Here is a 10,444-nt window from a genome sequence, read left to right as displayed (position 1 = left end):
TTTTTTTTTTTTTTTTTTTTTTTGATATGGGGCAGATTTGTGGAACCTGCACTGGAAGGATTGAGGGGAGTGAACACTTGCAAAGTTGTTTTTGTGGGGAGGAGAGGGAGAAGTGGAAACAGATAAAGATTTCTTATCTTGTTGTAGTAGCGCCCTTTTGCGTGTGGGTGCAGGTATATTTGGCATGTGTGCCATGGACTTAGTGTGTAGATGTATTTAAAAGTGACTGAAAGGAGCAGTGTTGGTATAAGCTTCCCTTGCAAGCCACAGTCCCAGCAGAACACCCTGTCATCCTCTTTCAGTGGTAGCATTTTGAGTTCCCACATTAAGCATTTCTTCTCTGGTTTGTATCTGCAAGCTCCATGAAATCTTTCATGAAATGCAAGGATTGGGGGGGCTTTGGGGTACAAGCGAATGCAGTGAAGGGGAGATTTCTTGCATCTGTGTCTTGATTTGCTTATTTTGTCTTTCCAATTATAGGAGGCTTATGTGCAGAAAATGGTAAAAGTATGCAATGATTCAGACCGATGGAGTCTCATCTCCCTGTCCAACAACAGTGGCAAAAATGTGGAGCTGAAATTTGTGGACTCTCTGAGGCGGCAGTTTGAATTCAGTGTCGATTCCTTTCAAATCAAGCTGGACTCCCTGCTGCTATTTTATGAGTGCTCAGAGAACCCGATGACTGAAACTTTTCACCCAACTATCATTGGTGAGAGTGTCTATGGGGATTTCCAGGAAGCCTTTGATCACCTCTGCAACAAGATAATTGCCACCAGAAACCCAGAAGAAATCAGAGGAGGTGGTCTTCTGAAGTACTGCAACCTGTTGGTAAGGGGCTTTAGGGCTGCCTCTGAATCTGAGATTAAGTCCCTGCAGAGATACATGTGTTCGAGATTTTTCATTGACTTCTCAGACATTGGAGAACAGCAGAGAAAGCTGGAGTCCTACTTGCAGAACCACTTTGTGGGATTAGAGGACCGCAAGTATGACTATCTCATGACCCTTCACGGTGTGGTGAACGAGAGCACAGTGTGCCTGATGGGACATGAGAGGAGACAGACTCTGAATCTGATCACCATGCTGGCCATCCGGGTCCTAGCTGAGCAAAATATCATCCCCAATGTGGCTAATGTCACCTGCTATTACCAGCCAGCCCCGTACGTAGCAGATGCCAACTTCAGCAATTACTATATTGCCCAGGTTCAGACGGTGTTTCCTTGCCAGCAGCACACATACTCTACTTGGCTGCCCTGTAATTAAGGACCGAAATTAGTAGACCTGATGGGGAGAACGTTTTCTAATACGTAGGAACGGGCAACGGGTCCCTTTGAAATGGGGTGTTTTGTGCAATGATGATCTGCTCTAGTTTTCAAGCTTGGGAAAAGCTTGTGGTTCTTCTAATAAATAATGGGAGCATGATCGAGAAAGAACCCCGAAATAATTGGATCCTACCCCAGAGCACAAGAGGCCTGTCATTAAAAGCAACCAGCTTCCCCTGAAATAAGTGAGGGAGGAATGCTTGATGACAATATGGGTTGGCAATATCTGCTCCCATAGCTTTGGCATAGAGAAGGTGGGAAAGCCTTATTTTCTTTTATTTTTATTCTTATTCTAGAATGGGATCTGCAAAAGGGAGAATATGAAAGAAAACAAAACACACACAAAAAAAACAAAACAAAAAAAACAACAAAAAGAAAAAAATCACAAAAAATAATTCTTTGTATATTCAGGAATTAAAAGTTAGAGGCATAAAGCAGAGATAAGCTGAATAAAATTGTATATTGGAATTACTGCATTTGGGGCTTGCAGCAAGTGCCATCTATGGATTGACCGTGTAGAATGTATAGCTTGCTTGACTAGAATGCTTTACCAGAAACAGCTTGCTCCAAATGAACAGTAGTGGATTGGTACAGTTATAAAAACAGAAACACGTACGATGACAAAGTCCATTATTTCCAGCTGTGCGCATGCCTCACATTTTAAAAATGTGAGAATGCTGGAAAACCAGCTGTGGCAAAAAGAATATACTCAAGGACCAAAGATTTCTCAAATAAATTATCCGAGCAAAGAAAATACAGTAGATTATATATATATATATATATGTAAAAGAAAAGAAAGATGTTCCTATATTTGTACACACCAATAGTAATCAAAAGTGCCTGATACCTTCATAAAATTTGAAGTGAGGAAAAAAAATATAGTTTTGTGGTTTAACCATGCATTTTTTTTGTCAGGGACACAAGGATTAAAAACAAAAAAAACCCCATAAGCTTGTGAATAAGTGGTGGAGGAAATGCCCTATTTTTTTTCTCGGCGAGTACCTGTATAGAGTTAATGTTATGTCAGTGTGCTATTATCCTAGGTACGTGTGTGTTTGTGTGTATATATGTTTGTGTGTGTATATATGTACATGTTATAGGTGTATATCTATATATATACACACACAATATATATTAATGTGGTCTATGAAAATGTAGCAATTAAGGAATGTTTAAATAAAGTACTACTTGTTTTCCAGTTTGCAACAGGATGTCATAGGACAGTGGGCACCTTGCAGTGAATTTTTAACCCACACCTGAGAAATTTGGAGTAAATGAACCAGTCAGGATTAAGGTGGGATTCAGATAATGTCTTTGGTTGCAAGAACAAGGATTACAGTAATTCAGTGGGTTGCTTGTGAGCCATAATAATTCCACAGATGGAGAAACATGACTAGCTGATTTTTTAAACTGTTTTGTACTGTAATGCCATTTTGACATTTAACCCACTAATGTTGTGACTGCATACCTCCATGATGTGTAATTCAGTGGAACGTGGATCAAAGATAGGTTTATTTAAACCCCTTGACAGCTAAAGAATATTGTATTAGTTGGTTATTTGAACACTAATTGTTAATATTTAAAGGAGTATTTTTAATAGAATGCATTATGCATTCCAGGACCACTAGAATTTAGCAAATGTGAAATGAACCCTTTTTAAGAGTGTTGCACGATTGCTTAAAATTATATTTTATATATATATTATATATATATTTTTATGCAAATATTAAACATCTTTGATCTGGTTGTCACACTGCATTTACAATTTTAGTACTGTACTTTATTTAAATGGAATAACTTTACATTGGAACAATAACTATTCACTTTCATTTCCTCTCCCTAAGATCAGCAGGGGGTAAAAAACCTCTGCTGTTGTTTTCACTTCAGTGCCATCTCTGAAGGTGTTAAATTCTTTGTTGGGCTTCAAAAACCTAATGACTAAGTGACACTTGACTCTGATATTTTGCTTTTTTCTTGCCGAGGCGGGGGGAAATAAAGGAAATTCAGGCTTTTGAAGGAAAACCGGCTGTGCCCTGTCTGGTCACGGACAGGGTCTGTTGTTGGAGTCAGGGGCAGGGAGAGGGAAAGGACTCGAGTTCTGGCAGTGTGTTTTCCCTATGGAGAGAGTAAGGTACATCTATTTTTGTCGCGCTTTGTACTTTTCACTCTGCAGGCACTTTAATAGGAACCCGATTTGTTTACTGAAGCACCTTCCCCGTGAGTCCTTCAGGAAACGTAAAAGCTGGTTTATTGCCGTTCCCGGCATTGACGTGCAGATCTTGTCCCCACCTTCCCTTCCTCTGGTGCTGGCTGCAATCTCCCACTGGCATCTTGTCCCAGCAAGGTTCCCTCCAGTCCCTTGGAGGGTCCGCGCTGGCTGCTCCCGGCCCACCGGCTCCCCTTGCCTCCTGCTCCGGGTTTGCTAGCGGAAGCGAGGGGAGGGCTGGGGAAATAGGATCAGCTGGTAATGTGGTATGTCTTCTCTCCCACAACTATTTGCAGCAAATAAATGAGTCATCCACTCTTTAAAAGGGTTGGAGAATCTATAGCTGTGCCACAACCACAGAATGCTGATAATACATGACACAAATTTTTCCTTTGAAGGACCCTTTTTTTTTGCCATTTCTTGAAAGAAAGTTTGGAATTAATTTCTCTCAGCTCAGATTTTGTTGTGTTGTGTGTTTTTTTTTTTTTTTTTTTTTGATTGACAGCATCTAGTTACCTTATAGTGCATACAGCAGGGCTCTGAGCTAAACTGCGGCCTTTTGGTATTTGCATTTTGATACATATATAATATGTTTTTATATATATTATATAGGTATTCCAGATCTGTTTTGCATATGTTGATGATCAAGTGGTGGAACTGCTGGAGCTTTGTTTTATTTGTGACTGGTAGCCTAAAAGGTACCTGGTGTGAGAGGTGGGAAAAAAGCATGACTTCAGGTCAAGAGTAAAATAAGAACCCTTTTTCAAAGCTGGCTTATTTCTGTGGTTTGCACACCTTCCACTCCATAAAGTCTGACTTCTTTTTAACTGTTTTTTTCCCCTCCTCTTCGGCACACTGGTACTTTTAAAGTTAACAACCGCCTTCTTGCTTTGTGGACTTCATCTGTTCCATCCAATCAGCTGTAAGGTTAGAGCTTGTGCTACAGGAGACAGTGCCCCTTTTAAAGAGCTGAACTGATTAAAGACATTGACCTGATTACAGTAAAACTGTTTGTGCCACAGCTGAATTTCCTGCTAACCAATGGGGCACTAAACTTGGTTAAATGTAATGATCGTAAAACAACCAAGAGCTTTGAAATGGGATTTTTTTCTTTTTTTTCCTTAGATATAGCTGTCGTCCCAAATGTAAGAACATTTCTTCTAGAAATAGAAGGGCAATTAGAAGACCAAAAAGATGATATTTTTCTAGTTTCTCTTATTGCACTTAAAATATTTTTTATCTTGCACAAAGGCCTTCATGCAAATCCTCTAAACAGCTCTTATTAAATGCTTGGTTTGCATCACATCAGAAGCTCCTACCGGTTCAAAAAAGTCGCTTTTTTAAATTGGGAAATAAAATGTGTTAGATAAAACTGCACAGAAGAGAAAAAGCGGTATTTGCATATTCAGCTCCTATTTGCATATATTCTTTTGTATGGTTTTCTTTATGCAGAGAGTTTCCCTTCCAAGAAAGAAAATCAGTGTACTGTTTTGCTGTTGTAATAGTGGTTTGCTAACAAAATAAATAGTAAAAAAGAAAAAAAAAAGCCTGCAAATTTCAAGACAGCTTAGCTAAAGGCACTGCAGGCTCCTGCAGTCTGTAGGAGTCTGTGCAGATTTGCTTTCCCTCAAATTTCCTTATAACTGTTGCCTTCTGCAAGGCATCCTGTTGCAGCAAACTGCTCCTTGGATTGCTCTTTTGGAACATTTTGACTATAGGCTTTGTCACAGACAGAAAAAGAGCTGATGGAAAACAGACTCTAGAGGGAACAGATTGTGAATTTTGTTTACAGCATCCAATATTTGGATTTTTTTTTTTGTTGTAAATAAAAAGAAGTTATTTTTTTCTATTGATTTGTGTCTGCTGTCTTCCGTGTTTGAAATAGCTCTGGCCTGCTCCTACTGAATACCAAGTTTGCTTTCATTAAAAAAGGACAAGGGCAGCACTTTTCTGAGAAGAGTAGCATTCGGCTGCTTTCCGATTGGAGCACAGAACATTTTGAAAAGCCCTGCCTTGTGCCAGCCAAGTTTGGCTGGCTGCACTCAGCTGCAGAGGAACCTCCCCAGCCAGTGCCAAAAATACTCACTCCAGCACTGGTCGGGCAGTGCAAATGGTCCAAAACACAAAAAGCAAAACAGCGCCGTGGCAGCTCCACGCCCATGCTGCCCTTACAGTTTAGATCCTGGGACCAGGATCTTGTGATGCCGGCAACCTGTGCACCACTAACCACCATGCTGGCAGTAATGTTGGGGTCCTGGTGTCCTTGAGATGTTTTCAATAGGGGCTGAAGTCTTCACCTTACCATTTTGGTAGGTCTGGGGGGGCAGTGGGGTGCTGCTCCCTAAGTGTAGAGGTGGGGCCATCTGTAGCGGGTGCTGCAGGTTTTGCAGCTTGGGGGGCTGCTCGGGAGTAGGGATTCATATGCCTCATTGATTCAGCTGCTGAATCAGCCCAGTTCTTCCCATCAGATTCAATGTTTACTCTTCTTCCCTGCCCTACAATGCTGTACTTGTCAGCAGAGGTATTTTCTGTTTTCTGTGTTTACAAGAGAGATGCCTCAGTAATGAAGGCTAATTTCCTCAAAAAGCACTTCAAGGGAATATAAAATATTAATTTACAATGCTCATTGCAATACTTTTTCAGCCACGGTGCCTCAGACTGACCCAAACTTGAAAAACATTGACTTAGACTCTGCAGTATGTAGCTCTTACTAGGCTCATTCATACACGGTGCTGGTCTTGGAAGTCTCAGACTGGCTCAGTGTGAGTGTGAATATGCTTATTGTAATGATGAGTGAACCTGTATTCCTCTGTAAAAAAACCTAGACAAGCAAGCTGCTGGGACTGCCTGTTTTTCCAGGCAGAAGAGCAGCCCCCTTGCTGGGTGCCTTCTGCCCAGTGTCTCCTTTGAAACCTGCTGGGCATGAGATGGGACAGCTGTCAAGCCTGAACAGGACAGGGGGATGCTCTCAGCATTCCTGCCCATATGGCATCAACTTTCTCCCAGGTTAATGCCAGGAAATGGAGGCGCATGTGGCCTAACCTCTCCTTCTGTTAACTTGCTGAGTTAGAAAATATTTTAGGCAGTTTGACAAAGGCGACTGCCCAAAGACACAGATGGAAACAGTGGGATTAGAAACCACCTAAATCCAAATGTCTTTGCTTGTCTCTCAAAATCTAAGCCCAGATGGATGCTCTTATGCTTTGGAATGAGTTAATTCCCATTTCTCTGCTTAAATTTGTGGGATTTTTTTTGAAAGCCAGTTGAGTGTCTGGAGCATTGAGTCCTCCTTCCCAGGGAGTAGGATGAAGAGGAGTATGATGAGGATGCAGCCAACTGATGGCTCACTTCAGAATGTTTTGTTTTTCTGGGGGAAGGAAGCGTTCAGGACTGAAGAAGAGGGAGGACAGAAACAAAGTGTGAGAATGGGAATCACCTGAACAACAACACAGTGGAAAGCTGGAGCACATGCTGATAGTTTACAGAAAGGGAGGAGAAATGGCTCAGGTCTTTAGCTTCTGCTCACCCTGCTAAAATGAGGCTGATCAGAGAAGCTGTCTCTTGTCGAGATAAGTAACATTCTGCAGTTTTTCTTGGCTGCAGCAGCACATTTTTATTTTATTGTCTTAAAAAAAATTCCCCGGTAACCCCTTTATGCAGGAATGAGGCTGAGTTTCTAGTTTTCATAGAATCACAGAATCATTTAGGTTGGAAAGGACTTTCAGATCTTCAGGTTCAACCTTTTACCCATCAGTAACAAGTCCACCACTAAACTATGTCTCTAAGTGCCACATCTACATGTCTTTTAAATTAGTTGCATTGGAGCTGTATAGTTTTGCAACAATTACCTAAATCTCTATCGATGCATGTCAGAAGCAGCTCAGCAGTGGGGCTCTAGTCTTCTTGTAAGGATCAAGAGCACAAAATCAAAATCTTCACTTCAAAATACTTAGAAATACTCACCCTTCAAAGGCCCGTAATGGCTTTGAGGACATAAATTGATGCTTTTCAAGAGAATAGTATTCTTAAACATACTTTGCTTCCTGTTTGACTTGGGGGTAGGCAACTGTTCTGGGTGGACAACTCTACTGAGTTAAGTTTTTCTTCCTGAAAAAGGAGAAATCCAGAACAGCCAGCACCTTTAAAAAGTGAAACTCTCTGTATCCAACCCATGCAGAGTTTCTTCTCTAAAGTTCCTCACTTGAAGAGTGTAGAATGGAGTCACTTCTAAAGTCACAGCTGAAGACAGTAGACAATGAATATACTTTGGAGACATCCAGCTCATCCTTGTCAGTGTGTGTATCCGGTTACCTCTCTGCAAAAGTGATGAGAGGTGCCTTCCTGGCAGGCATTCCTGAGGGAGATGTACATGGCTCTGTGATAATTTTCTTCAAGGGAACGTGTTCCTTAGTGAATGTGTGTTCAAAGAGGATTTGCATGTCTGCAATGACTGCATGGCCTTAATTTTTACTGTGACTCCCTTCCTTGGCTTATTCTCTCAATCCAAGGCATCCGCGGAGTTCCTGCACTACATTCTAATATGGAAAAGTAATTGCAAGAAAACCTTCCTGTATTGTAAACAATCTTAATTTAACTCGTGCTTTGATGATAAGATAAAACTACAGACTTTCTGTTTCTTATTCTATTGTTCTTGAGTAATTTCTCTCGCTTTCACTTCTGCATTGCTGTTCTGTGCTTGCTTCTCTACTGCCTTCTCGTCCTGATCCTTGCAGCAGACGTGGAGAGACCAGCACCACATGCTCTTCGGGCTGTCGACAATCCTGCTAGTCACTGGTGTTTGAGAGCCACTGATGTAAGGTTGGTGCTAGATGGGTCATTAGCTGAGATTCAGCAAGAGAAGTGGAACATTTCTGTGTAACTGGGGGTTCTGGGTGTCCTATGAAATGCTCTTCAGAAATGCTTCAATCCAAGTTGTCTACTAGCAGTTCTTCATGACAGAGGGAATTACTCATACAGGCTTATACAAAAAATTACTTGGCCATATCAAGTGCAGAATAAGAGTTTAATTAATTCAAAATTTAGCAAAATAACAATTGTGATTCAATCAGGGAGAAAATGCACTGCAAGGTACTTACTAAAAATGTCAGTTTGTAAACTAGTAAGTAAAGCTCCTCCTCATCTTGCAAGGCTTTTATTTGAATTTCAGCAGGCTGTTCATACTCTTAGCAAACCAGGCATTGGGCTTTAGGCTAAATTACCCACTGAAGAAGCATGCATGTCTCTTGTTCCTCACCTCAGGCTTTGTCATTTAGGAGGCAACAAATACAGGCTCATTGTCTGCTTTGAGATAGTGGTGTGAACTGTGACTTGACTGATTTATGTAAGTGCTGTTTATAAGTGAAATCCTATAAATGTCAGCCAATGGAGGAAGTGAAATCAAGAGGCTGGTCTTCCTTCTCCCCAGCTGCGAAACAGCTCTTTTGCATTTTTTATGGAACTGTAAAATTGACAAACACATTTTCTGTAGATTGAGCTTTCCAACATACTTTTCAATTCTTCCCGATCTTCTGTCACTATTAATGTCAAATATTCAAGGAGGGATTTTCTAGTCTGCTGAACCCATTCTTGACTGTTTTTGCTGAAGTTGTGGACTCCTGTGGGTTCATGAAGAGGCATTTGTGCTGTGTACCAGATGCTCTGGGAGCAGCATCTGCTTTGTTGCAGCCACCATAGCTCTTTATGTATGCCACATTTCATAAAGTCACTAAAAAGTCATAGAAGTTTCAAGAACTTGAAACTAACCAGTTTTCACCCAAAACCAAACCCAGACATCCACCCATTTGTCACCAGGGTTTTACAGACACACCTTGCCACCCATCATTCTCTGTCCCCAGGAAGATTATCTGTATTTTATATGGAAATTATGATTACAGTGTCTGCCTTGGATCAGGCTACTTATGAAGACAGTGCGCTAGGCAGCAGAGCTTCTGCAAGGCTGGACTGGTGGCCATCCCAAAGATAATCTACTATGCTTCAGGTGCTGGTGAGGAACTACTGTCAATCTTTCCATGAAATGCACACAGTATTGGCTCAACATTGAACATAATACATTTATTTTGTGGGCAGATATAGTGCCACAGATCATCTGGTGCATTACTTGCATTTTGTTCTTATTGGTAAGCATTATTGACCAATGCACATGGAAGTGCTCTTTAAACTGTTCTTTTTGACTGCTCAGAGGATATTCTCCATAGCAGAAAGGTACCCACTCGGTGCTGTCCACTGCCAAAAATTCCATCACTAGTGTCTGAATACATTTCCATGAGAGTCTTTTCTATGGAATAATGATTTTTCACCATCACAAAAATGCCCTCTCACAGTAGTTGGGACATCCACGGGGGACAGGAAGCATCTCATGAAATTCTGGCCAAAGCACCAGACACCAGAGCAGAAGGTGGTGGGGACAATAGATTTTTCCTTTGGCTTTAACCAGCCTTTGGATGCAGCTGTAGCAGCTGCCTCAGTACTTGAGAAGACATTTAGGGAACATACATGCAGGTTTGGTAGCTGAGCTTGACCTTAGCAATACTTGCTAGTTCTTTGTTGTCGAATGTTTGCTCTGCAACAGCAATCAAAGGGCATGACCAGGTTAGGACCCATTGTACCAGGCACTGTGCAAACACCCCTGTGTAAGTCCCTTCCCTTAGAGCTTCTCTCTGTGGAGATTTCAATGAGCTTATTCTTTTCCTTTAGCTGTTTCACAGTAAGTCAACTCATTTGCTTAAGGCAAGCTCTTGTTTTCTGAGAAATGGGGTATACACTGCAGAAAGTGTTCCTAAAGAGGCAGTTTTCATGAAATATTACAGAATTCTGTAAATTTGCTCACCTGCTAAGCCTGTCATGTCATAATCTCAGCTTGCCTTCATGAATAACCAAACTTAGTTACTCTCTTAGAAAG

At 41.2% G+C, this 10,444-nt stretch overlaps 1 protein-coding gene across 1 annotated transcript; it reads left to right on the top strand.

The window, feature by feature from the left end:
* Positions 1-77: 77 nt before the first annotated feature.
* Positions 78-5,378, top strand: TENT5A (terminal nucleotidyltransferase 5A). Its single transcript, XM_027887779.1, has one exon. The coding sequence runs from the start codon at positions 499-501 to the stop codon at positions 1,258-1,260; it is 762 nt and encodes a 253-aa protein (XP_027743580.1). The 5' UTR covers positions 78-498; the 3' UTR covers positions 1,261-5,378.
* The last annotated feature ends 5,066 nt before the right edge of the window (positions 5,379-10,444 follow it).

This window comes from Empidonax traillii, unplaced genomic scaffold (genome assembly GCF_003031625.1).
Source record: "Empidonax traillii isolate 1590-97213 ecotype Southwest subspecies unplaced genomic scaffold, ASM303162v1 scaffold222:size850627, whole genome shotgun sequence".
NCBI classification, from domain to species: domain Eukaryota; kingdom Metazoa; phylum Chordata; class Aves; order Passeriformes; family Tyrannidae; genus Empidonax; species Empidonax traillii.
The sequence above is the reverse complement of the archived record's forward strand: the minus strand, read 5'-3'. Positions and strand labels throughout refer to the sequence as shown.

Excerpts from the sequence above, each read along its gene's own strand:
- TENT5A (XM_027887779.1), top strand. The coding sequence starts at position 499 with ATGGTAAAAGTATGCAATGATTCAGACCGATGGAGTCTCATCTCCCTG.